Genomic DNA, 27955 nt, shown 5'->3' with positions numbered 1-27955 from the left:
GTTTGCTTTTCAAAAAGTTTAATAAACACATTCAAGTAATCAGTTTCACAGCTGAGTGGCAACTCAAGGTAAAAATTCTCATTAAATACATGATACCATACCTTGTCATAACTAAAGAAAAGTTGAGCAAACGGAATTGAAGATAAAATTTTATTTCTGACCAGAATAACATAAAAGATTTGTTTTCCATGCTTCAAAAAGAAAAGAAACAAAAAAGGTCTTAAGCAACTCTCTGGCTTGTCTCTCATTCCCTACACATCCCAACTTCATGCTTCACTTTCCCTAAGCCCGTGGGGAGCTACAAGACAGGCAGCCTTGACACAGAAACCAAGCAGGGACAGCGCCAGGGCCGCAGAGCAACTCCCTGGGCACGAGCACGCAGCTCGGCACGCCATCTGCCCTGCGCGAACCCTGACAACGTCTAAAGTGTTACAGACCCTTGGCAAGTTTTGCCTACTTCACTCTGTGCAAATCCTTTAATATGGGCTGTGAGGAGAGGATTTTGAGAAGAACAGAAAGGTTGGACCTTACCCCGTAGAAAAAAGGCTTGGAAAGCTTGGAATTTAAAAGTTTAGAACTCGGTCTTGTGCTCCACTTACAATTTCTCAGTTATCCATCGCATGACACACTTGGACACTGACCTGTGCTTCTGAAAAGGCCCTGTGGCTCCTGGAGACTTCACTTCTTAGTTACAGTTAGACCTGCCATTCTTTAGAGACCAAGTACTAACAAAAAAATTACACAACTCCAAAGAAGCCTACAGGTCAAGTCATTCCTAAAACATACCGCTCTCACTGGTGGACCCAGTGCCTGCAGTTTCCATTCCTTCTTTACTATTTAACAATGTAACAAACACACTTCTAATTTTTTTCTACACTAATGGGTGTTTCCACAAAAATTATAAAATCTAAGTGTCTAGTGTCTTATTTTCTCTTTGGCAACTACTGTTGCTTGGACAGTCTTTACTTTCCCCCTTTTATTAGAGAAAAACACCACCTGACAGAGGGCATATCAAATGGGACTCGGGAATACCAGGTATGTCCCTGCCCATTGGTTTGGTCCCCGAGGTAGCTGTGTATCAGTCCTGACAAAGGACACCTGCCGTGTATGCGTCACCTCCCAAGCAGTTCAACACAACGCCTAACTCCCTCACCCAGCCTCTGAGGGCCACACACCCGCATGGCTCTTTTGGGGTATTTGACGGTTCAGATCAAGAGGTCCTGTGTGGAGTTCTCTAACATTCCTCATCGTTTGGGATGGCTCTGTGGTTACAGAAGGCTGGTTTTCAAGTTGCAGGTTTCATTGGTCTTAAAGATTTCAAGACCCTCCAGCATCATCTGTTTAAACAAAAAGAAAGGAATTCTTTAAAGAACATTAAAGCTGGTCTTACAAAAGTGCCTGCAATGGGATTTTCATTCCAAAAACCAATGATGGGTTTTCTTATGTGCTGAAGACTTTGAAAATACCCCCATAATGGAAGTAGTGGCCACTGTCTAAAAATGGCTTTCTGAGTTACAAATACCACCACGGGACAAAGGAAATGATAACATTAGATTTGCAAAGCTCTACGGAAGTCTCGACCCGAGAATGTGAGTGCTTCTCCCCTTCTCAGCGGACTGGAAGAGGGAGCAGCTGCCAACAGTGAGGGGCAATTTCAGCACACACACGGCGGGAGCCTGTTGACTTGCACAGAAGAGTGAAGGTTCAGGGTATGTGCACAACGGGACTGCCTGCAGGTGGGAGCCTGCCGTGCTGCTCTGAGCCCTCCGGCCTGCAGGTATGGCCAGCAGCACTGAGAAGATGAACCTTGGTCTCACCCACATGCAGAGCAGGACAAAGCTTTCTGTAAGAAAGACCAGAGGGCGCTCTCTACACAGACAGACCTGCTTGGAGAGGAGGCCGCCGGTGTGGGTGCTGGCATCCAGGGGATCCCCGAGGAGCCCACGGACTGGCTTGCCCACTGCTCTGGAGCCAAGTCCACCAGGCAGTCCGCCCTGCTGCCCTATACACACACCAACAATCCAGAGGGCGGCCTGGGGCAGAAAAGCTATGCACGTGCAGCAGCAGCCGTGGCAAATCCACACGGCAGACTGCGGAACAGTCACCCGGGCCCACCTTCTTCTTAAATGCCGGCAGGCAACTGAGGAGCCCCAGACATGGGGGAAACACGCAGCAGGAAGGAGACTAGAGGAGGAGAAGTCTCTCGTCCTGGAGGGAACAACTCAAAGAACACTAGTTTTATCTTTTTTATTTAGTCACAGATGTCCCTAACTACTGGATTCACAATCCAAATATTTGCTAAAAGTCTGCCAAGAATTTTATCCAAAATACTATCAAAACGGAATTCTTCCTCTAAAGATATGTGCACTGAAGTTGGGCAAAATGTAAGGGGGGTGGGCGCAGTGTCAGCCGCGGCTGAACTCAGCCGGCCCCTCAACAGGCTCACCAACACACACTCACCGCCACCGCCGCCCGCCAGCAGGAGCCACCACCTCACCTGTCTCCTCCCGCCGGGCCCAACTCACTCTGCAGGCAGCCAGAGAGGACTGCCACGTTTGCTTATTTGTTTAACGTTTATTATGAATTTTTATATCCATAACAAACTATTTCAACAGTCCACGTTCCTTGTGGTGTCGAAGGAAAATGCAGTACCACAGTACTGCTCAAACATACGCACTGAGGACCTAATTTAAATGTTACGTAAGTAACCGGTAGTATGTTAAATGCTTCATAGCTCTCCGAAATTCTTGGTGGATTATTATATTGGTGTTTAAGAGTGTTTCACTGAGGTTTTCTTATCTAATAAAAAATAAACTCTGTTATCCGAAAATCCTCTATTCTAATGTTTTCAGGAATAGAGTAGTCAGATAACCAGGGAAGTCTCTGGTATCTTTAGAGATCTGAAAAGATACCGTAGTCCTAAAACAACAGATGCTATGAGAAAAACTAAATCAGAAAACAAGAGCTCTCAGAAATGAACAATAACACCCAAAATAAAAATTTAACACCCAAAATTAAAAAGAAAAGGGTGGAACATACTTTGAGAATCCTCCAGAAAGTTTTTGAAGACAATTAAGACATTAGAGAAAACACAGTAGAAATCGGTCCAGGAGGTCCCAACTAATATGACTGAAGGAAGAGGGAACAGAGGAGCCCGATTATTCCAGAACTGGAGGGAAGAAAACACTGAGCAAGGTATATAAAAACTTTGCTCACCTATACACATCCTCATGAAGTTTCTAAATAGCAAGGAAAAAGAAGATCCTAAAAGCTTCCAGAAAAGAAAGAACAGGTCACCTACAAATCACAGAGACCTGGGTTGCAGCAAACCCTCTTCAACAGGAAACCTGGCCGCTTAAGACAGCGGAGTTCCAAGGGGGAATCATGAATGAAGAATCCCACGCTCCAACCAACAGTGATGAGCCGGTCCTCGGGGGGCCGGGGGGGCTGTGGGGGCTACCGGAGGAGGTTCTGGCAGCAGTGGGTGCGGTGGGCAGAAGGCAGACCTGGGCGGTGATCCAGGACAGCAAGGGAGGGGGCTCCAGGGTGACACGTCTGCAGGTGGTCAGGGGATGACTCGGAAAATGAGGGGCAGTATGACTGAGAGAATACGTACATTTAAAAACGTTGTGGAATGTGATTTTTGGGGGGACAATAAGGAGAAAAGAATCTAGAAACTCCCCCCCCAAAATGAAAGCAACACAAACACCACCAGTACGCAACAACCAAAAGTGGGAGCGTGATTAATGGAACGTTAGGGAAAGAAACACACTGGACCTTGATACTAAGAACACGTCCTGCAGCTGGCACAGCAGTCATGGCACTGGACCCATGAACACAACACACAGCTGGCTAGCCAGGAAAAATACTTCCTGTGTTTTTAAGCAACTATTGTTTTCCAACTTTTAGAACCGACCTATGGACAAACTGGAGGGCTTCTTGCCCCTCAGTCCGTGACCACGATGATCAACACTGACGATGTAAAAACTGGTGGGCTTTGGGAAGTGAGACGAGGAAGGAGAGGCGAGAAGGGTAGGGGCCGTTACAGCCGCATCTTCATATCGAGAGGTCAGAAAACATAAGTGCACTATTTAAAGAATGAGAAGGTACAGACTAGGGAAACCTGGAAGCAAGAGAGGGAGGGGATGCTAGATCCCCTTTCCTAGGGGTGACAGAGATTGTCTATTTAAATAAACAGTTCAACTAAATATTTAAATAGTTTACATGAATCTCATTCAGTGATAGAGGTCACAAAAAACATGATTAAAAGTGGTTTTCTCTGGAAACTAAGGTGACATAAATCAGGATAGTGGTCACCCTCGGGTGGTGAGGGAGTGACTAAAAAGTGATGGGGCTTGGGGCGGGCAGGGGCAGGCTCCTGACACGTTTTCGTTTCTTGAACTGGAGGTAACCAGTGAGTTTTCGCAATTGTGTGTTCACTGTGGAAACTCACTGGGCTGCTTACAATTTGTGTACTTGGCGAGTTTCTCTTCAATAACGCGCTAACTTAAATAAACAGAAATTGTTAAAGTAGGAACCTCTGGGCAGTTGGAATGATCTATGTATCATTCCTTCCACTGAGAGGCTGGGGTATTAAAGCAAAGCACTATGACTGAAAACACCTCCAAATAAGGCCAATCTGCAAAAAAGAAAAGACATTACAGGGCTTCCCTGGTGGCGCAGTGGTTAAGAATCCACCTGCCAACGCAGGGGACACGGGTTCCAGCCCTGGTCTGGGAAGATCCCACATGCCGCGGAACAGCTAAGCCCGTGCACCACAACTAATGAACCTGCACTCTAGAGCCTGCGAGCCACAACTACTGAGCCCACGTGCCGCAACTACTGAAGCCCGCGCGCCTAGAGCCCGTGCTGTGCAACAAGAGAAGCCACCGCAATGAGAAGCCCGCGCTCGCTGCAATGAGAGAAAGCCCGTGCACAGCAACGAAGACCCAACGCAGCCATAAATAAATAAATAAATAAATAAATAAATAGAGTTTTTTTAAAAAAAGAAAAGATAAGACGTTATACCAGTATCTGATTGTCTGAGTTTCTTTGAAACTTCAATTCCATTTTCTTCTAACTTCCTCTTTGCACAGTCCTGGCATGCATTACCTGAAAGATGAAAACTTTTATTAAAAAACTTATCTAAGAACGGCTATCATCAAAAAGAACATAAACAACAAATGTTGGCAAGGATGTGGAGAAAAGGGAACCCTCGTACACTGTTGGTAGGAATGTAAACTGGTGCAGCCACTGTGGAAAACAGTATGGAGCTTTCTCAAAAAAACTAAAAACAGAACTACCATATGACCCGGCAATCCCACTCCTGGGCATAGATCCGAAAAAAACAAAAACCCTAATTGGAAAAGATACGTGCACCCCGGTGTTCACAGCAGCACGCCTTCAACTGCCGGGACATGGACGCGAGCGCAAGCGTCCGTCCGCAGGCGAACGGATCCGGAAGCTGTGGGATAGGTCTTGGAATACAGTGGACTACTACTACTCAGCCATAAGAAAAGAGCAAAATGTTGCCATTTGCAGCAACATGGATGGGCTTGAAGGACGTCATGCTAAGTGAAATAACAGACAAAGACTGCATGGTATCACGTACACGCGGAATCTAAAAAATATAATAAACTAGTAACAAAAAAGCAGACTCACAGATACAGAGGACAAACCAGTGGTTACCAGTGGGGAGAGGGCAGGGGGGAGGAGCAATATAGGAGTAGAGGATTAAGAGGTAAAAACTATGAGGTGTAAAATAAGCTACAAGGGTATATTGTACAACACGGGGGAAACAGCCAGTATTTTATAATAACTATAAATGGAGTATAACCTTTAAAAATTGTGAATCACTATATCGTACACCTGTAACATATAACATTGTACAGCGACTATACTTCAATTTAAAAAACTGTTTTAATTTAAAAAACACCTATCTGATTTTACTGAAGCACTGACCAACTAATCCCTACCATACGCTACAGACGTCTATCAAGTTAATGCTTTTTGCAAAAGAAATGGATGACCCTGGGAGTCAGAGAACGCAGCTAAAACAAATGCGTCCTTTCCCACGGAGATAAGGGAGAAACGGAAAGCTGAGCGGGCCTGTTCCACGATTCCTTAACTGAAGCCCGTGCAGCACTACCAAGTTTCTGTCTGTGGCTCTGCTGAGAGGGGCAGGGAAACCGGGGCTGCAAGGCCTCCGGCTCCACTGACCAGAGCCCCTTCTAACCCAAGTGACTGACCAGCGTGGGGAAACCTGGCACTAAGTTCACCCCAGGGTGGACGCCGGGAGCCTCTGAGCGCAGTCGTACCTGGTCAACTCATAAATGGGCAGAGTCGAGCCCTGCAAGACGAGTATGGACACTTCAACCACGTAGTAGATAGAAAATTTTACACCAACGCTTAGAACCTTTGCAATTAAAATCTCTGAAGGGGATGGGTCAAATTATGCACTACCACGTGTAAAACAGAGGGCTAGCGGGAACCTGCGGTACAGCACAGGGAGCTCAGCTCCGTGCTCTGTGATGACCTAGGTCGGGGGGCGGGGGGGAGGGAGGGCCAAGAGGGGGGGGGTATGTGTATACATGGAGCTGATTCACTTCATTCTACAGCAGAAACTGTAAAGGAATTATATCCGATTTAAAAAAAAAAAAAATTAACTACATCTTAGACCCAACGGTATGATACAAATAGACTCCTGTTCTAATTCCCCCGGACTCTTGGTTCCAGGACAGGAAATTATTCCTGGCGCCAGTGGATGGCCCACGTTTGACAGAGCTGCTTCCCAGTTCAAGGGACCGTCACGCAGGTGTTGCCATCTATCATCTCTGGCGGGGCTGTCTTGACGCAACACGGGCTAAGCATTCAATGTGAGAAACACATCTATGATTTTATAAGTAAGAGCAGGAAAACACTGGAACACGTAGGCAAAAAACAGGCTGGCAAAAGCCAAGATGTGCTTTACCGAACAACGTGGTGCTGTCCACTCGATCGGCATCTGGGGAAGAAAGGAGAACAGTCAGCAGAGGCCACCCCACAGCGCTTCCTCCTCTCCACCCCCAGGGCCGACGTGAGGGCTGAACCCCGACGTGTGAAGACCCCGAGCCGGCCCGGGCACGGGGAGCTGCCACCACGACTGCGGTTGCTGCGGACCCACCAGCCCCTCCCAGCAGGAGAAGCACCTCAAGAACACGCGTACAGACGTCCCTAAGGACACGGTCACACATTACAAGTCCAAACGGCCTTCAGCCCCCAGCAGCCTGTCAAGTCCACTCAGCTGCCAGGGTCTGGAAGAGGGGGCCTGGGTGGGGACAGGAGGCCCCGCCAGCGGCGGCAGGCGCGGGAGCCCCGGGCGAGGCCCCGTGGGTCAGGAGCGGCGGCGCCAGCGCGCAGGCCCGCACAGGGACACCCTGAAGGCATGTTCCACTCTGCTGTCGGTCCAGGACCCCAGCCCCAGCTTCAAAATACCTGGGCACTAACTCTCTGAGCCTATCTCATCAGCTCTAAAGTCATCTACTTAGTAGCAGTGGATACTGTGACCAAAAGTGAAATAAGGTCAAGGATGTAAAATTCACAGCCGTGTGTAACACAGCAAGTGTCGGCTCCCTGCTCTTTCCCTTAGTAAAAAAAAGTAGACTGCCACCCTAATGACACTTTCATTAATGTGAATGCAACTTAAGTCAGTCCATCTTGCTAATTATTAGCAATTCGGAAAAGGACTAGCGGGAAGAAGCTAGACTGCTGGACTACCTGTGCGTTTGGTTCCCGTGACCTTCGCGTTATCTCTAGTCTTCAAGTTCATGGCCGGTCACATGCAGGCGGCTTTGTGGTTAACCCAATTCCACTAGCGTGGGTGACTACGTCTGGGTTTCCTATTACCGTGACATGACAGCCAATACAGACCTCTTGAAGTCTGCCGTCATCCATGTTTTATGACACCAAACTCAAAGCCGTGAACTGCCCTCAGGGCGAGATGGCCAGTCTAAGAAGTGCCCGCTCCTCCTGGCCATTCCTGGCAGATGACCAGCTCCCCAAAGGGCCAAGGAGAAACACTTAAAAGCTGTGCTGCGCTCAGCAGAGCAGGGGAAAGATGTTATTTAAAAAAGAAAAGTCTTCATGAAACCATTTTGCGCTGCTGTGTTTTAACTTTTAAAATGTAGCGACAGGATAGAGGCGTGAGGCGTCTGCATTTCTCAGGCTGTCAGCACCACAGCTGATGAAGCCGGCTGGGCAGTTTTCTTTCTCGGTTAAGGTAATCTGAAGCATGGCATGTCATCTGTGACGAACAGATGCGTACAACTACATGCACAGCTTTGACGGTAACATTCTATTTACACGCTATTACTATCATACCAGTAACCCTAACCGTCTCTTTCTAAAGCACAGAGACATTAAGAGAAATAATAACTAGGAGACTGGTAAATCTCACGGTATGTAGAATTACCTCTCAATTTCATTTTATGGTATGTGATTTATATCTACAAAAAAGGGGAAAAAAAAAAAAAGGAAGAATCCTATCAGATTTGTATATTGAAAAGTGAAAAAAAAAATCCCATACCTGGACTTCGCTGTTTGCAGATCTGAGTGGCAAGGTCTTGCACGTACCCCGGAAAATAGTCAAAGCAGTCTCCGTAGGACACGACTTTGATCCCACGCAGAAGCATGTCTGCCTGCTGCTTAAAGAAATGGTCTTCACTCTCCTTGAGCACAACCATGTAGTGCTCCAAATCCGCCTTGTCCGGCACCGAATAAAGGAAGAGGGCCTGGAATATCTGATCACGGAGGGTCTCTCCGCAGCCCACAAACAGAAAGGATTTGGTGCGGTACAAGTTCTGAAGAACTTCCTGTGAAAGAACCAACGAGGAGATCGAGATGCTCATCTGAAAGTGAGTGAGATCTTACGATGTAAAGCTAGATATTTGTGATTTTAAATCGTTGCTCCCTAACCGGCCTTTCCCAAGAGCCACAGAGGAGCAAAGTTAGAAAAGCAGCAAAAGGAAGGGAGCCCCTTCCTCTCCAAGCCAGGGCAAGCGGCCCAGGCCCCAAATCCACGTCCCCAAATCCGTGCAGATGCGCTACTGCCCACCCCTCCCCACCCACCATCTTGTCAGCGTAGTCACTCAATTCAAATCTTCTACATTTATGTACAATTTTAAATGATTAAAACATAAAATAAGGGCATGAAATTTTCTTTCAGCTCCGAGCTGTGCATCTGTAAGGCCCTGGAACTGACCTCTGTCCCAGTGAATCACAGGTGGGAACTCTGCGGAGAGGGGCCTGGCCTCGGAAGAATAGGGTTTTGGGGAGCACGGGCAGGAGAGCTGAGGAGGGGACCAGTGACAAGGACCCAAGGGAGTGGGCGTAGAGGGAAACAGAGATTGTTAGCGGGGTCACCAGTTCCGACACCCAAACACCTCAGGGAGAGGTGCAGTAGCGGCAAGGTGAGGGCGTCACCCCTGTGCCCGGGGCGGAGGGCGAGGGAGCGAGGGCCTGGCGCTGCGCTCAACGGCGCATCAGTGAGGACCTGTGGTCTCTGAAGCGCCGTAACAAATGGCAGGCAGTTTGTCCACACCTCACTTGTCCAGGACATCAGACAAGCCTCACAGAGAACGAAACTTTAAAACTAGGATTTGAAAGCTAAAAGAGATTGCTAAATAGAGAAGGGGAAGGAGATGCCTGAATGAACAGAGAAAAAGGTGAGTAGAGAGGAGTGGCCAGAGAAGAGCGCTGCAGGCCGTGCAGGGGCCTGTGAGTCACACTGAGGCAACGTAACTGGAACCCTGAGTAAGAGGATCACGGAAAGTCCACTGAGCGTCTATTCAAGGTGCCAGGCCCTGTGCCGGGCCCTGGAGACAGAGCTGAGAGCAGCGGTGTGACCCGAGGGGCAGGGGGCCTGGAGGCCAGGGACCTGCTCAGACCGCCGCCACTGCTGGCTAGCGGCCGCCACGCAGCCCCAGGGGTACGACCAGTGCCTAGTCAGGATGCGCATACCATGACTTCCGGGTCTTGGGTAACGTCTTTGTATCCCGATAGGTCCAACACCATCCCGCAGGGATCTGTGTATAAGCCGTGAATGTGAAGAACTCCGTATTTGATGTGTCCTCTAGCCCACTGAAGGACCTAGCAAAGCACAAGCCAGACAGAGGAAGAACACTGGTGTTTAAAACAGGTGTAAGAGGAAAACACCCACAGTGACTCATGGCCTCTCAAACCTACCTGGGAAACAGGAAGAGATGCTTCAGTTTATATCCTTAAACCTAAGAGAAACTCAGGTGTTAAATGCTAGCTATTCCTGTCCTGCCATATCGAAAAGAACTTCTTCAGAGACGGACACTGTTGTGTAGAAAATACCTTTAACATCTCAGATTATAGCACACGGTCAAGACTGATGAGTTTAGGGAGACGACGAAGGCTTTCACTTCTAAGCCACGTGTTTTCTTTTAATTACTGCTAGGTATACAATGTTTGTACACCCAGAAAAAAATATACATATACAGAAAAAATAATTTATCAAATAGGAGATGCACATCACGTATATTCCTGTTATCTCCACGCCACGGGCTCTCACGTCAGCGGGCCGGACTGACAACCCCAGACAAATGGACTAACCCCCGCCCCTGCCCGCCACGAGCAGGCGGAGGAGCCAGCACTTCTGTTCCCTGCCACATGCAGCTTACTTCCAGAGGCCCTCGGTACAGCAGGGAGCAGCCCCGCAGACGGCGCCACGCTGCTCCGACACGGGAGCAAGGTGTCCTGCCACGTGTCACGGGGGGCCCGCTCGAGGCGTCGCCCGGGGCCCCATCACAATTCCTCGGCCAAGCGCCGGAAGACAGGCTGCCTAAGGGCAGCTCCCACACCTCCCCGGGTCCCGAGTAAGACAGCATCGCAAAGGGCCTCGATGACCCTGCGTGTGGAGCGGGGCTGGGACCCCCTGCCCGCCAGCAGTGAAGCAGGAACAGGCAGCGGCCGTAGCCGGCAGGGATAATACAAATCCACAGGCACACACGGCGCACAAGAAATACAAGGGATGCAATGAGACTGTGGCCAACCTTAGCAATAAAAGAAATAAACGCGTAAAATGTGCACCTTTCCAACAGGAGAAATGTGTCTTGTTAGGTTTTTTAGTAACGCCTCGTGCTGGCAAGACATGGGAGACGGAGAACCCCTCACACAGCTGCAGGAGTGTAGACTGGAAATCTTTCTGGAGAACACGTGGGTGATTTACATCGTTTGTCTTTAAAATGGTCATACCCTTTGACCCTAACAAGTTCTCCAGGAACTTATCAAAAGTGTAGGAATTTTCACTGTAGCATTATTTATAGTTGTGAAAATATGCTCACAATGATAACTACAATCTAGTCTCACAATGAAATTACGTTTAAAACCATGCTTTTAAAGACAGTCTGATGACAGGAAAATGCTCACAGTAAATGCTAAGGGGAAAATGTCAGCACAAAAGCCTGGCGTGCGCTGCAGGCCGGTGTGTTCATTAATAAATAAACAAGCCAATTAACCAAAATTCACAGCGATAGGACTGCAGGTGATCTTGCTTTCCTGAACTACAGCCTTTACCACCCACATCTCCTACAACGACAGAGCCCTTGCGGGTGTGCAGGACACAAGCAGACCGGAAGCCGGGGCAGGCAGACAAGGGGTCCTGAGGAGCTGGCGGCAGCGCCCTGTCCCAGGCCCTTCGTGTCTCGTTCCAGCGGGGAGAGGAGCCGCCGCGAGCAGACAGCACCCTTCCTATGGCAGGCCCTCTGCTGGGAGGTGACAGCCCGTGCCACACCACAGCAGCAGTGCAAACATGCCTGCGCCTCCGCCTCTACTCCCGCCTCCCGCCCCGGCGGCCGGCCCGCACCTTGGTCTTGTCCTTCAGATCCAGAGACTCCATGGGCTTGTTGTGCTGTTGCCCGAAGATCTCCAGCAGGTTGTCATAGTTGGTGGTCAGCACCATGGTGCCCCTCTCCATCAGGCTGAGGATGGACTGCAGCACCAGCGGGCTCTGGATGTGCTGCTCCAGGTTGTCAAACACCTCCAGCAGGCAGTCCTGGAAGAAGCTGGGCTTGGAGTCGCCCGTGCGCTATGGAGAGGTGGACCCGGAGTTACAAAACCGCCAGCTCTCAGCCACCACCGAGCACCTAGGCAGGCGACAGTACTCTAGGCACCAGGGATGCAGTCGTTTTTTAAAAAAGAGAAAACGGCTGACCTTGTAGAGTTTACTGAAACCCTGGGGGAGGGAGGCAGGTAACGTGCAAACACGTCATCAGTGATACATGCTGCTGGGAAGCCCAGCAGAGAAGGGGGCTCGCTTCCGCGCAGCAGTCCCGGGACGGCCTCCGGGCAGAGCGCCGGAGGGAGGGAGGCAGCTCTGGAGAGGGTGGTCCAAGTGGGGGAGGAGCCAGCGCCAGGCACCACGGTCAGAGCACAGGTGGGGCTGAGGGCGGGAGAGGAGTGAGGGCACGTGCCACAGGTGAGGCCAGATAGCTGACCTGGAAACAGATCACGTGGGGCCCTGAAGCCCACAGTGAAGACCGGGGCTCCCTCCCCCTCCGCGGGAGCCACAGAGGCACTGGCCTCCTCCGCCTTGCCGCTCCGGGGAACTGGATGAAAGGCAGCGGTCATGCTGCTGAGAGACCGAGTGGGACTGGGTCCCCGGATGTAGCACCAGAGGTCACTGGTGGCCTTGACCAGAGCGGCTTCAGGGGAGCCCGGCCGGGCTGGGTTCCAAGGGCAGGTGAGCGAATACAACAGCCCCTGAAGAGCTGTGCTGTGAAGGGGTTCAGAGAGATGGGGTGTGGCGCCAGGAGGATGCTTCACGCACTCCCAGCATGAGCGCCCCTCAACCAGCCTTGCCGCAGGGCCAGCAGGACGGCGGTAGAGCCTGACCCGTGCGTTCACATGAAACGCCTCTGCCGGCCCCTGCCCGCCCCCGGCACCACCGCCATCGGCCTCAGGAGCGTCCACCAGAGCCCCCCCACGTCCTCCCAGGTGGTCGCTCATCCCAGGGCTCGGTGCTCCCTCTTCCGAGACTCTCCTGTCCCTCCCCGCTCTGGAGACCCCGCACTGTTCCCGGGCTGCACCCTCGCATCTTCACGCGCTTCTGTGAGCCTTCGCCTCCTTCTGCCCTGAAGACCAGCTCCCCACATCCCTGGCACCGCACACTCCGGACCAGGGAGGATGCGAGGGTGGCACCCACTCGCTGCCGAGTCTCTCCAGTTGCGCTTCTGTCACAGCTCACGCTGGGTTCACATCCACGCAGCTGATCCTTCCTATATCACAGCCTCTAAATTCCTCCATCACCCTCCTCCAGCGATCCTGTCCCACCTCCGCCATCCATACCCCAAACCTTATCATGACCAGCAGCAGGACCCTTTCCAGAAGCCCTGGCCGGCCTCTCCCTCCACCTGCCCAACTCTTAGCACCGCGGCTCCCAGGGGACTTCACCCCACCGGGACCCATGGCGCTGACCCACTGTCTCTCCCTCCCCCGCCAGCCTAACTTCTCCCATCACGCAGCCTAGACTCCATAATGTAACACTACAGTCACTCCTGAAATTCGCTTTCAACTTCCCCGCCCTTCCCTGCCTTTGCTGGAATCCTTGGGCAAAACCCCAACCCTGAGAAAACCAACTCTCCACTTACTCTGCACCTGTTCCCAACCCGCTGAACACGAGGAAAACGCAACCATTCTGACTGCCTCACTTGAACTCTTTTTTTAATGGAAGTTCTCAAAAATACACAAAAGTAAAGAGGAGAATCAGATAAAGCTCCAAATATTCACCTCCTTGACTAAACAAGCATCCACCTGGCTGGCCTCTATTTGAACGAATGGCCTCATCCGAGGGGTCCTTCTCTGGTCCATCGACTCTGCCCCTCCCTCTCCTGACAGGGCTCAGCAACTTCCTTTAGAAAGGGCCCAGGAGCAAACTATTTTAGGCTTTGCGGGTCACAGTCTCTGCTGCCAATACTCGACTCTGCCCTGAAGCATGAAAGCAGCCGCCCTAGACACTGTGCAAAGGAACGCAGAGCTTCATTTACAAAGCAAGCGGCACCAAAACCCTGCCCCATGGTGCTAGTTCCCCATTAACACAACACCCGTACCTGGCATCGTCACCCAGACTCTGGTAAAGCCATGGATGGCCACATGTACAACTCCGGCCAATGCCATGCAAACAGAGCGGCTTGCACGTCAGCCCCCGTAAGGGAGGACGCACGGCCCCTCTGTCCCCTCCCCACTAGCTGGCAGGCACACATCATTTACGGCAGGAGTCGGGGCAGCTAACCTTGAGCATGAGGTGCGGGCTGCACGGTGAAGACGGCGGAGCCATAAACGGGGGCCCGGGTTGCCCACACCGTCAAGCCCCTGTGCTCCGCTGGGGCTGCCTACCCAGATGTTTATGTGAGAAATGTAAACGCGATCACAGTCGAGCCACCTACTTTTGGGTTTCTTTCTCCAGCAGCCGAAGTTCTGCATACTAGTTCTCAGGCTTTCTTCTCGGTTAACCCTCAACATCTATCTCCCCACCCCAACTCTCAGATGACGGCTATACTTCTTCAACAAACCTAAGGGGAAGAAAGCTGCCTCGGGCCTCGGCCACACATCTAGCTCCCTGTGTGCGTCCTGTCCGATGACGACCTGGCTGTGACCTGTGTGAGCTCAGCCCTTTCCGCACCCGCCCCACTGGCTCCAGGGCATCACTCGGTGAGTGTCCCGTGTATCACCAACCGCTCTTCCTCTGCTAGATCCTTTCCACCTGCAGACAAAGAAGCTCCGTCTTCTCCCATCTTACAGTGTCTGGGAAGCCCCGGTCGTGTGAAGGGACGCAGCTGGCCTGCCTGGACCAAACACAGACCTGTCTGCTCTGTCCCTTCGCTAAACGAGGGTGAGATCACCAGGCTGGTCCCCAGAGCAGCACGGCGACCTCCCTGAGACAAGCCCCCTATGCAGGCTCTGTTTAACAAGGACTGTTTTAGGAGCCCACACTGTGCTCGGCACCCCCTCTGTTTAAAGGGACGATATTCTGATGAACTGAAAGATTTCTGGCTTGTCAGCCCAACTCAGTGAGAAACAGACACGATGCAGGCTTGGAGAAGTCCAAACGCTAGACTCATTCACCAACCTGGCCCACAGCCAAGTTGTCCCCAGTGAGACCTGATGCACTTGTGTGAAAAGACTTACAGGGGACATCTTCCGGATCAGGTCATGGGCGACAACCAGCAGGTCCCCGTCCTTGGTCACCTTCCTGCGGAACTCGGCCACGTCCCCGGGGTGCAGCACCTCGAGCTGCTCCGCGGCCTCGATGATGGCCTCGATGCAGCTCCTCCACGAGCACAGGGCGGGGATCCCTGGGGCCGCGGCGGCACTGACTCCCGTCCCCATGACCAGGAGCAGCTCCTGGGGCTGTTTCCGGATGAGGCTTTTTAAAAACTTTCTACTTAAAAACAAGGGAGGGAAAGAATGAAAGCCAACGTGGAAGTACTGCAACCACGAAGAAAACAATGCAGTCTGGGAACATCCATGAGGTGTCAGGTCAAACACAGCCCGTGCTGGACACAAACACACACGCAGCGTCCCCCCAGTTATACTAACCGCAAGACGGAGCCTGTGTCTTTTTCTTTTTGGGTATCAATCTCACATGTTCTATCCTCATTCCTAAGGGACTTGGGACAGTACTGTCTTCTTCATCTCGAGTCCCCCATAGTGTTGAGCACACGCTTAAGTGATATGTATTCGTGCACAAGAAAGCTCAGCAATTTAAATTCCTTTGAAACTGCAAAGGGCTTGTAAATGCAAACTGTGGGGATGAAATGATCCCCGATCACAGGACAGGGAAGAAAACTCCTGGCAAAATGCTGGTCCTCTGCAACCCACCCCCCGGCAAGCACCTCCTTCTCCTGCATCACTTCACAGAAGTGTAACCCGCCCACTCCCAGTCAGAGGTTTCTTTCCTGTGAAACGTGGCACCCCCAGCCTTAGACGCGACCCTCTGGTCACCTGCTGCTCGGTATGGAGGCCAGGCGACAGTCGCCTCCTTGGGCAGAAAGAGAGCTGCCTCTGCGAACGTTCCTTACTTTGGAGCAAAGGGTAGTTACCTGGCCCTGGAGACGCCCTCCCCAGCTGGTGTTCTCACCTCGCTCACCCTCCCAGGTACCAGATAACATGTAAGGAGACTTGTGATGGAAGCTATACATCCATCACTGTTTGAGGGTGCAGTTGACTTCATTTACCTTGATTTTTGTTCACTTCTGTTTGTTGTCTTTTCCACGGAATCCATCTGTAAATCCTAAAGAGATTCAGAAGCAATCGGTCAGAAGCAACTTCCACTTCCCAGATGAAAGTTCTCTTAATAGTACCCTGGAAGAGAGATGAGGCGGAATTAAAATCAAAGGTCTTGGAGCTTTCTTTAAATTAGAATAACTGAAAAGCATCGTATACAAGAACATACATCCAAAATGGTTCCTAAGCCCCCATTCCTAATTCTGTGACTTAACAGGCCAGGCAAAGTCTCAGACCCTGATTCTGCAAAGCCCGACACTGGAGGGAAAATGAAGGGAAACTAGTGTGAGGGAGCGCAGGTGGTGCAGCGGTTCAGCGCTGGGTGTTTTCACTGCCCCTTCATGACTCTGCTCCAGAACCGCTTCCAGGTGACACGAACACAAACGACTTATCACGGAAGGAAGACAACGCAACGGCACGACAAAGTAAGCCACACACGGGTTTCCAGGACTGTCCGAGCTCTCGAGGGCACCAAGCAGTGCACTGAGAGGGACCAGGACACGCCCAGCAAGTCTTCTGAAGAGACGCCAGGCCCCCCTTGGCCGTGCTGAAATCCAGTCCAAAGGAATAACCGAAGTAAAAGGTCAATTCTTAGCTTACATAAAACGCGACTCTCGAATCAGCCAGGTCTCTATTGCCAGACTATCTCCGTGTTCTATCATTTTTCCAGAATCATATCCCCCCCCCAATTCTCTACCTAACATTTACTGCAAAGAAGGAAATATATAGAAAAAAAAAAAGATTAAAAAGCCCATAATCCTACTACCTACAAGCAATGACTGTTAGCATTTCTAGAGTTCCCTCTAGACTTTTTCCTTTAAAATTTTTACATCATTTGAGACCATAGGTCATATCCTACTTTTTTCATGCATTTTAATAAAAGTATTTCTCTTATGTTATTCAAAACTATTCCTAAATATAAGTGTAATAGCAACACACATGAAATTCTATCTTACTGATATGCTATCCTTTACTTTACCTACCTCCCCAATGTAGGGCATTACTATAACTCTGACAACCATCTCTGTGCACAAAGTTTTCGTCTATTTTGAAATTATTTATTTAGGAGAGATTTCTGACAAGCAGAATTGCTCAGTTAAAGAATGTGAACTCTGTAAAGTATCTCAGCACATTACCGCCAAACTGCTTTCCAGAAAAGTGGTCAGCAGAATACGTAAGTGTCTGCTTTGCATAGCCTAACCAGCACTCATTGAAAACCACCTTTTCACATGTATAATCTTTTTTTCCCCCCTAAATTAGAATTAGGTCACCAAAAATAATTTCCCAGGGGAAGGAAACAAGGCTTAATCACTCTATGAGCATCTTTAGACTTTAAAGCTAAACAGGATGGTAAGAATATCCCCTGGAAATGTACAAAGAACTCTGTGTAGGTGCCTGTGCACATTTCCCCCCCCTCACCCCCGCTCATGGGAAAGGGTTCAGAGCGCCCTTCAAACTCCCAAAGGTGTCTGTGACCTTCCCCCAAATGTTAAGAGACCAGTCTGCAGGCGAGGAAAGTGCGGCTCCCTGATGCCCGTCACCTGCCCAAGGCTGGTGCTCGGCCCTAACTCCTTCCCACTGTGGAGTTACTATCTGAGTCATCAAAGGTCAGATTGTTCCATTTCTGTTTTTATCTACTAGATATTTCCTAAGGAAAGGAATAAATATTGAGGTTTTCCACTATATTATATAATCCCGAGAATAAGCAACCTTGGGCCCCGGCCAGGAGATTTCAATGACTGACCTAACTATTCATCGATCCTCAGTTTTAACAGCTATGAAATAGGAAATCCTGCTAACTGACCGAGTTTTGAAAGCTTGAGAACCTCTCATAGGAAAGATGCTCTGGATTCAACCTCTGGAGTCACAGAGCTCAGGAGGCCGCAGACTTCCTTTCTCAACCTTCCACCGCATGACGGAACTCAGAGTCCTTCCTGTTCAAGCCTGTGTGAAAGGTTAATACAAGATGCTTACTGGCTGACTAATCCAATTGCCCCCCAATCCTGCTCCCCCAAATAATCTACGTCACTTGAAAATAGTTACTCCTTCCCACCTGGAAAGGAGTCTTTTACCTCATCCTGCTCTACAAGACATTTTAGAATATTTTTTGAACAGTCACTGGTCAACCAATGGCTTAAGAAATCACATGCCCCAAACTGTCACCATTGTGAAGAACTTTAAAAATCTCTCTCTAGTTCTTTCAATTATTGCTCAGCTGCTTTCGATGCTCCATATATGTACGAAGATAGATACAAATGGAAAACCTAAACACTGCATTTACACATCTGCAAAAAAGTATGAACAAATTAAACTTTTGTGGGCTGGACTTAACTCCAGAATTAAGTGATTTCAAAGTTTTCCAAAAGAACAAGTTACCACTGCAAGCACTGAGCATGTACGTAACAGGCGACAGCTTGCACTCCTGGCTGGTGGCTTGCCGGCTTGAGCGTTCAACACCCGCTCTCCTCCTGAGCGTGATGAGAGCCTGGCGCTGGCTCTGCAGCACTTCCAACAGAACCGCACACGCTCCAAACTCAATAGGCAGGTGAGCCTCCAAGCTTTAATACCGATGGGTGTCTGTAAGGATCAAAGTAGCCAACACAGGAAGTACCCAATTACATTAAATCTCAACACAATAACTATGTAATGATGAACTGCACAGCTGCCCATATTTAGACATTTACAGTTCATTGTAACCCTGCATGTTGAAAGACATTACCTCATTTCCTGTTCTTTCAGCAGCATAATTACCTGAGCCAAATCTCACAATGACCTAGAAAGTACCCCAACTCTCTCCTTGTTTTTAAACCAAGGGCCAAGCAGGAGATCTCCCTCCAAAGCACTCAGTGCCCGATCCCAGAAGTTCCTGTAGGTGGGCAGGCCTCTGGGGTTCTGCTTACATCCCCAACACCAGTCCTCCAACCCAGTCAGGTTCCAGACAACAGGAACAAAAGCCTTCAGAGACCTTTTAGACACGGCACCTTTTGGCTTCCTTGGTGACCGTGTCGTCACCACACTTTGCAGGCCCAAAGCCAAGTCACCATGGTAACCCATTTTTTTTTCCAGGACCTATCAGCATTTTCTGAAAGCAAAATCAGGCCCCAACACAGATTTGCATCAGCAGCTCCTGTCCTTTTTATTTAAAGCCATGAATAAAAGTCTGAATAGGATATTTTCTGCTTAAAATCGGAGATCATGAGTATTTTATGAACTTCAGAGTAGCCAGAGACTGCCTTACTTATCCTTTGAATCCCTAGTGTCCAGCACTAAATAAATGTTCACCAAACTGAGTCTAATGCAAAACAGAATAAACTACAAACACCAAACTTGTTACTTACAGCTAGCAAAACGAAGTCCCGCTCCCCAGCTCCCTAACTCCACTGCACCAGACTGTCAGTGACCTCCACGACCCGCTCCATCATGCCTCCTGGTCCCCGGGCCCTTGTGCAGTCAGTCCCACTCTCACTGACTCTGGGCTGGGTCATGTGACTTCTTTGGCCAATGGGATGTCGGCAAACAAGCAAGCGAGCGTTTGATAAGCATGTTGACACTGGAGCCTGTCCTCTTGGAACTCAGCCTCCTAAAGCCCAGTCTAGCCTCCTGGATGGCCACCGATGGAGAGCACACCAGCTGACAACCCAGCACCATCCACTCGACAGGCATGAGAGCCTACGAGGGACCGTTCAACGCCAGGCAAGCGGCCAGATGACCACAACTGCGTAAGCGACCCCAGCGAGGCCAGCCTGAGTCCTGCCGAACCAGGCCCAGGTGCTGATCTACAGAACTGGCCGTTCTTTGAAGCGCTCATCACCATTCTACACAGCCAGAAAGAGCAGAGGGATGGGATAAAAGACAAAAGTATCAAGACCAAAAAAAAAAAAAAAAAAGCACAGATCAATGAGTGAAAAGGGTCCATAAAGTTTTGAGGGGGGAGGGAGAAAATATTTGTCAATAATAGTATTTTAGGGACTTCCCCGGTGGTCCAGTGGGTGAGACTCCGCGCTCCCAATGCAGGGGGCCCGGGTTCCATCCCTGGTTGGGGAACTGGATCCCACGTGCATTCCGCAACTAAGAGTTCGCATGCCACAACAAAGATCCCACATGCCACAACTAAGACCCAGTGCAGCCAAATAAATAAATAAATATGTTTTTAAAAGAACAGTATTTTATTACAAGTAGCATAATAAAAAACTTAAAACGAATCACTTTCTATTATAAATTACACCTTCACTTAAGTACAAACCCTGAATTAGAAGTTTCCAGTCTGTGGGATCCTCAAAGATATTCTTAAGAAAACTTAACTTCTTCCTATAAATAATCACATGGGTTTTGAGTGGTATATAAGAGCATGGAGATGAGAGCTCCCAAGTTGTACAGCCCCCGATGACAATGAAGGAAGAGGGGCCTACAGTAGACATACGCTCAAAACATATTCCTCTTACACAGGGACATCGCAAATATTCATGAAAATTTCCAAATGCTCGCTTTTAACTCACTTGTACCCAATCCATAGTGATGGAATAAGATGCTCCCAGAATTTGTGGAAAACGTCAGGTCACTGTGACTACAAATGACTTGATTAATTTAAAGGCCTGGCAACACAGCTAGCTCTGGTATTACACTCTGCTACTGTTACAAAAGTAACCCACACTAAGAAATGATTTATAAATCTGCTACTCACAGGAGACAGGAGACCTGAAATATTAATACTAGTATTAAATGGAACCCCTGTAGCCAGTGTGGTTCCTAAGGACTGGAATGTCCTTAAATGAGGCCAAACCAATTGCCCTGTGACTACACCCAGGCAGGTGTGGAGGCCTCCGGCCACCAAGCAAGCTCTTCCCGGCCACCAAGCAAGCTCTTCCCAGCTCCACCCGAGTATCGCAGGAGTGCCTGGGGCTACAGCTCACTGACACTGACACACCTGGTCCTTAACATCCTCCTCCTCACCCTTTTCTCTAACTTGAGTCCCTCCAACTGCCTTTTTCATGGCAATCTGGTTCCCGGTGTTAACTTGGGAGGGGGGCCACAGAAGCAGAAATCATTCGGCAACAAGAGGAAGTTTTCAAGTACATTTGACAGACTTCTAACCACTAACGAATCATCTGGGATCTAGTTGGTAGAGGTATTTCTGGCGAGTTTGGTTAGCCTAAGTAGGTTCATCTGAGCTGAAAACAAGGTGCAAATGGACCTTGAATAATTAAGCTTCCAGAACTGCAAAGGAGAGGCTTGCCCTGAAACCACAACACCTGGGGCTCTGGTGGAGAAAATACAGAATCTGGAGACAGGAGACACCACCATATCCCCCAGCCCCGAGATCGCTCTGAACCTCAGTTTCCATATCTGTCAAATGGGAATGCCATCATCCACATCACTGATTGCTGTGAAGGTTCTGAGCGAGTTAAATATCTGAAAGGCACTTAACCTTAAGACGTTTATCTATTACTATAAACAACCTCAGCAGCCAGCTGCTCTCCCTCAGCAACAGGAAGCTTTCAGTTCAACACTACTTCTCCACAATGACATATTCATTTAACCTGGATTCTGGTAAAACTTAACCCAGTCATTACTAGTAAGAGATCTTCAGGATGAATTGTTTTCTTCAAGTTACAGGAAATACAAAACCTTAATTTGAAAACATGCTACTTAACGAATCACTTTTTATTCAGTCAAAATAAACTGCAGGGGGAAAAAAATCCTTATTTTGTAATGATCAAAATGTGCTCATTTGCTTCTTGAAACCAGCGCCTCCAAACAGAGTTGCTTGGGCACATAAGCTCAAACCGAGAAAACAACAAAACCCGCCACTGATAAAAAATTTAAAGGCCACAGTTTAGTTCAAAAAGCAACATTAATTGCTGACACTTTCTACGCCCGTTAGATTCAAGGGCAAACACTAGGCACCTTATGTGCGTTCTCACGTAAAGCTCTCAACAACCCTGTGACGCGGCTCCTCTTACCTCTCACCTGGCCAGCGCTGACATTAAACCCTTTTAAGAGGCCAGCCACCATGCTAAATGGAGTCTTGCACGTTTTCTCCAATTATCAGTGCAGCTCGGGAGGGCAAGCAAACATACGTGACATTGTACCAGGAACACTGCCAACGTCTGAAGTGGTCACTGCTTAACAGTCTGTCCATCAGATGTGACATGCTTGCACAACTCAAATAGACACGTTACGTAACAATAAGCCAATAATGGCTTATTAAAATGTATCAATGCAGAGGCCAAATGCTGAAGCACCAGCATTTATCCATCCCAAGAGGAATAAGAGATGTTCTAGAAAGTAAACCTCCAGTGAAATCTAAAATTACAGAATTTTAGAGCTGGAGGGATCTTAAAGGTTCCGCAATGTCAAATACCCTAAATAACAGATGTGAAAATTGAGACTGAGAGGCAGTGACTTGGTCAAGGTCCCCTAGGGAGTCCGGGGACAAGCTATAAACTCATTCCTGGCTTACGTCCCATACCCTTGCCACTATCCTGGGCACCAGCTGGTCCACTGTGACCCCAAAACTTCATGTAAGGTGCTCATTTGTGCCTCATTTTACGACCATATCTTTATAAATACCAAGCCACACAGTTTGGCTGATCTGCAGGTTCACCTGCTTCCTTGCTCCATTCATTTTCCAGAAATGCTAAGAGAAACAGCCAGCATTAGGAAGATACTAGAGGCAGCAAGAAGCCTCGGGCGAAACAACGAGCTCAGAAGAGCTTTCTGTTTGCTCCCGGCTGGCAGCTTACCACACAGCTGTCCGGTTAACTTTAGCAAGCAAATATAAGATAAGGAACAGATAAGGAGGGCTCAGCTGGGAAACAAAGCCACCACTGGAGAGGACTTCATTCTCCTGGGAAAGAGACCTTGAGGCTCTTTGAGGGAGGAAGTAGGATCCAGCAGAAAGAGTCCAGGCTTAGAAGTTAAACAACCGTATCAGCTGTACTACTTAATATGGGGTTGAGTTACTCCGTCTCTCTGAGCTGTGTTTCCTTCATCTGTAAAAAAGGAATAATATCTTACATCTCAGGGTTGCTGCAAACACTAAAAGGGGTAACACTTAAAACAGCAGAGCCCACAACAGTGCGATCCCCACTATACCATGTGCACGCGATGGGTATCCTTCCTGGATTTAATCAATTGAAATTAAATGAAATTTAAAACTCAGTTCCTCGGTCACACTAGTCACGTTTTAAATGCTTGACAGCCACACGTGCCGAGTGAACTGGACAGCACAGATCCAGGGCGTTTTCATCATCACAGAAAGTTCTACTGTACAGCGTCATCGTACCTGGTGAGTCTCCCTGCCCCTCACCCAAGTCCAGACCTCAACAAACAAAAGTCCTGTGGATTTATTCTCAATCGATCTCTAATCCATACCCTCCGCCATGCCTTGCAGTCCTCACAACTTGTCTGGACTGACAGCCACCCTGCTTCCGGTTTCAGCCCCTCTGGTCCCACACTGTCTCCAAAGTGACGTTTCTGACACAACACATCTGAACTCGTCTCTCCTTCAAGGGTTTTCCAGTTCCTTCAGGACCCCCAAGCCCAGCTTCCAAACACTCCATGATCTGGTTCCACTTCTGAGCCCCAGCCTCTCCTCTCCCTGCCCCCTGTGCCACATGTGCACCTCCGGGGTGGATGCTGGGCTCACTCTGACACACAGTCACCCTGATGAAGCCCTAGGTGACCTATGGGCAAAAGACCAAAACCTCCCCTAAAAGGACTAACAAGTTCCCAGCATCAGTCCCCAGGCAGAAAACGGTGGGCTGAGACAAGAAAGAGCTGGAAAGGTCTTTGGGGTCTAGACTTTAAGAAGCTTAGCCGTGCTTGAGGTCCTCGCTGGCACCACCTGGTCCAGGTCACCTCCACCTCTCCTGTGGTCTTGCTTCCTCCAAACAATTCTCCCACACCAGACCCAGCAATTGTTCAAAATCACAAAATCCCTCTTCACTCCCCTCCTCAAACCCCTCGATGTCCCCCCACTCCCTTCAAATACCAAATCCTCCACCAGGCTTCAGGAGCTCCTCTTGCTTTGGTCCTGACTACCCTGGCCCAGCCAGTTCTTGCCACTCCACGCCTGAAACCCCGCCCTCTGCCAAGCTTCCCAGTTTCCCCCATTCTGGTCTCCTCTATCCGGAACACCTCCCTCACTCCTCTCCACTGACAACGCCCCCCTTTCTTCAGCTAGGAGCTGGACCATCACTCACGCAGGGGGATGGGAGAAGCAGTAATTCAAGAAAGGGCCAAGGGCATGGTGGGCCTCAGGGAACAAAGCTGGATTCTTCCCACTTAGGATTCCCTCTAATAGCCCCTGAGGACCTTGCTCATTAAGGAGGTATTACATCTCCAGCCACGCCCCCAAGATGAATCTATGCTCCAGCCCACTTCTTGGTTTCCAAAATCTCATGTGCTTTGTGGCATGCCTCTCTACCTTTTCACATACTGTCCCTTTGCCTGGAGTGACCCTGGCAAACTTTTTTTTTTTTTTGCGGTAGGCAGGCCTCTCACTGTTGTCCGTTGCGGAGCACAGGCTCCGGAAGCGCAGGCTCAGCGGCCATGGCTCACGGGCCCAGCCGCTCCGCGGCATGTGGGATCTTCCCGGACCGGGGCACGAACCCGCGTCCCCTGCATCGGCAGGCGGACTCACAACCACTGCGCCACCAGGGAAGCCCCTGGCAAACTTCTTTATTTCAACCTTCAAGAATCAGCTCACCTATTACCTGTCACTTTTCCTCCCCTCCAAGAAGCTCTCCATAACACCCCTTCCTGAGAATCTGACCCTCACCCCAGCTAAGTTCAAGGCCATATAAAAACTACCTAGGTGCTTAACTACCGCCCTCCATTGTGGCCCTGAGAGCAGGGACTGTGTCTTCTCTGGCTCCAGTGCCAATTCCTGGAAACTTAGTCTTTTGGGTCTAGACTTTAAGAAGCTTAGCCGTGCTTGAAGAAGCCACGGTCCTCACTGCCACCACCCTGGGTCGAGGTCACCTCCACCTCTCATGTGGTCTTGCTTCCTCCAAACAATTCTCTCCCACCACAGCCATTTAAAGAAAAAAAAAAAAAAAAGTTAGCTCCATGAATGACAAAATTAGGAGACAAGCTCAAAGCGTCCTGATCCGCCCCAAGGCTCTCACCTACTTAGCTGGGCCACCCTGCACCACATCGGATCTGTTTTCTAGGAGCTTCTGTGGAGCCATGAGTCTCACCGCAGAGCATGAAAATTAAACCCTGTCCTGCTCTGGCCTCAATGCAACAGTAAACACGACGCCACGGCCTGCGCTGAGGTCACACCCCCTACCTGGTTACAAAGGGTCATCAGTGACTCATATGCCTCTACTTCTTTTCTATTATCAAGAATTCACAAGCCCCCAGGAGCACTTTCACGGACACCGCATTGGTCCACGGACCTCAGGTTTGAGAAACCCAGCATCGAGACCAGCAAGGAGAGGGAGGCAAACGGCAACTGAACCTCGGGGCCGGTGGCAGAGGGCAGGGCAGACGCCGAGGGTGGGGACGGCGGCCCAGGGAGCCGGGGGAGGAGCTAGGGAGAGATGGCGCGGAAGGCCTCAGGGAACCCGGGGATGGGAAAGTCAGGGACGGTCTCGGGGGTCCTGAGGGAATCTTGGGGGGTTTCTGGAACCGAGGATCCTAAGGGGTCCCGGGGCCCTGAAACGACGGGAGGGCCTCAGGTGGTCTCGGGGTTTAGGGGAAATCCTGAAGGGTCTGGGGGCTCGAGAGGCCTGAAGGTGTAGGTGCCAGAGGTGGCCGGGGACTCCGACAGGGTCTCGGGGGCCGGGGCGGATCCCGAGGGGTCCTGGGGGCTGGGGCTCCCGAGGGCGGGTGAGACGGGGGTCTTGGGAACCGAGCTTCTGGGGTCCTTGAGGCGGCCGTGGATCCCGAGAGGCCGGGGGTCTTGAGGGGCTCTCCATCCGGCACCCCCGGGCCTCCCCAACCAGCCAGCTCACCCGCGGCGCCGCCGAGACGCTGGTCGGAGCTCGCGCTCCCGCCGCCTCCTCCCGCTCAGCGGTCCAAGTCTCCGGGGGCTCCGGGAGGCCGCGCGCCCCTCGCGCTGGGCGAGGCCGGGCGGAAGTCAGTCTGCGTGTGGGGGGACGGCGCGCGCACCCGGAGCCGGAGCCGGAGCCGGAGCCGGAGCAGATGACGCGGAGCCCCCAGCCGCGACTCCCACGGAGGCCGGCCGCGGCGTTTCGGCAAAACCTTGCCCCGTGCGCCCGCCCTCGCCGCGCGAAGGTTCCGCCCCAAAACCAACGGCTCCCTAGCCGCCGGCCCCGCCCTCCGCGGAGGCCCCGCCCCCACCTCCAGCGCAGTCGCGGTTGAGTGCGCGGAGGGCTCTCTCTGGGCCGAGCCTTCGTCCACGCTCCGCCTGCAGCTGCTCACCGCGCGTTCTCAGCTTCTTCATCTGCAAAATGGGCGCGGGCGCACTTTGCAGGGATATAGAGACCATTAAGTGCAATCGGAGGCGCCTCTCTGCAGCCAGGCCCTGCATCACACTCATGCACAGCTTCTATTCTCCAACCCGAGTTGGGTCCAGACCCGGGCCAATGTCGGGTCTCCAAACACGCCCTGCTTGCCAAAGACCCTGCGGACCTAAAATCGCCAGTCCCCTCCCCCAACCCCGCGTTCTTTTCTTTCAGAATTCTACCAGAAATTACGTATACTTGTTGTCTCTCCCCAGCTCCCCGGGAAGGCCGGGACCTTGTCCGCCGTGTCCATCCCTGGGTACCCAGAAGCTAAAAGGGGGCTGGGCACACGATCGGTGCCCAAATGTGAATGAGTGTCCACCCGTGCTCTTCCCTCATCAAGAAATACTCTCACCCGGAAGCTGAGAATGGGACCAGCTTGGGTTCGGATCCCGTGAGTCCCAGTGACCACACGCCCGTCCGTGTCCCAGGTTCCGTGTCTGTAAAACCTGTGATGCTAGTGCGCGCCTCCTGGGGTGGTTGAGAGAACCAAATGAGATTGCGCATAGATGGGCTCGGCACAGCGTTACGCAGCTGGTTTAGTGTCCCCTAGTGATCTTATTATTCTGGTGGCCCCCTCCTCCCATTGTCTGCCCCTGGAAGCCCTTCCCTTCCCTGAAGAAAACCTAACCGGATCAAAAGCCACTTCCTCTAGCCAGCCGTCCCGTCCTTCCTGAGTCCGCCCTCCCTGCCCTGCCTTGCCCAAGCAAGCCAGAGTTAATGGCTATTTCCTCTCTCCTCAGCACCCCCCCTCCCCCCCCCCCCCCCCCCCGCGGGTTTTAAAGTTGGCTAACAAACCCCACCCCACCCCCAGCCTACAGGGAGCCTCCCATTCGTGAGGGAAGTCGTGCTTGTAAGTTTCAAAAGCCTGTGAACTTTTGGGGCCCCAGAGCCCCGAACACCGTGGGGGCCAGTGAGTCAGGAGTGAAGGAGGAGCAGAGGTGGGCTTCCTATGTGGTGCCAGGCACTTACCTGTGTTCCTTTAGTTCTTGGAACAAGGTGAGGAAGTCGCCATCGTTATCATTCCAGATGGGGAAGCTGAGGCACATTTAGCCACCACTGCCTGCAGCTCCTAATGCCCTGTACCCAGGGTCGGAACACAGTGCAATTCACTTCCTGAGCACCTGTGCTGAGTGCTGGGCACCTGTGTTACCCGAAAACCAGGTTCACCTCTTGGTGAACGTGGAGCCAAAAGA

General features: G+C 50.7%; 1 protein-coding gene across 4 annotated transcripts; it reads right to left on the bottom strand.

Moving 5' to 3' along the window:
- Positions 1-7: 7 nt before the first annotated feature.
- On the bottom strand, positions 8-26441 carry FAM118A (family with sequence similarity 118 member A). Of its 4 annotated transcripts, none has more exons than XM_029206373.1 (9): positions 26247-26441; positions 16236-16362; positions 15187-15439; positions 11867-12055; positions 9997-10125; positions 8564-8849; positions 6971-7003; positions 5029-5112; positions 8-1337 (listed from the first exon to the last, which is right to left on the bottom strand). In XM_029206373.1, the coding sequence occupies exons 2-9, from the start codon at positions 16280-16282 to the stop codon at positions 1318-1320; spliced, it is 1041 nt and encodes a 346-aa protein (XP_029062206.1). In that variant the 5' UTR covers positions 16283-16362; positions 26247-26441; the 3' UTR covers positions 8-1317. The 4 variants fall into 4 exon arrangements, with proteins under 4 accessions (XP_029062206.1, XP_029062203.1, XP_029062205.1 ...); XM_029206370.1 differs by having other exon boundaries at positions 959-1337; positions 11867-12088; XM_029206372.1 differs by having other exon boundaries at positions 959-1337; positions 11867-12088; positions 16236-16291; positions 26247-26435.
- Positions 26442-27955: the final 1514 nt, after the last annotated feature.

Source organism: Monodon monoceros, unplaced genomic scaffold (assembly GCF_005190385.1).
Source record: "Monodon monoceros isolate NGI ecotype Baffin Bay Population unplaced genomic scaffold, NGI_Narwhal_1 Super_Scaffold_6, whole genome shotgun sequence".
Classification (NCBI taxonomy): Eukaryota; Metazoa; Chordata; class Mammalia; order Artiodactyla; family Monodontidae; genus Monodon; species Monodon monoceros.
The sequence above is the reverse complement of the archived record's forward strand: the minus strand, read 5'-3'. Positions and strand labels throughout refer to the sequence as shown.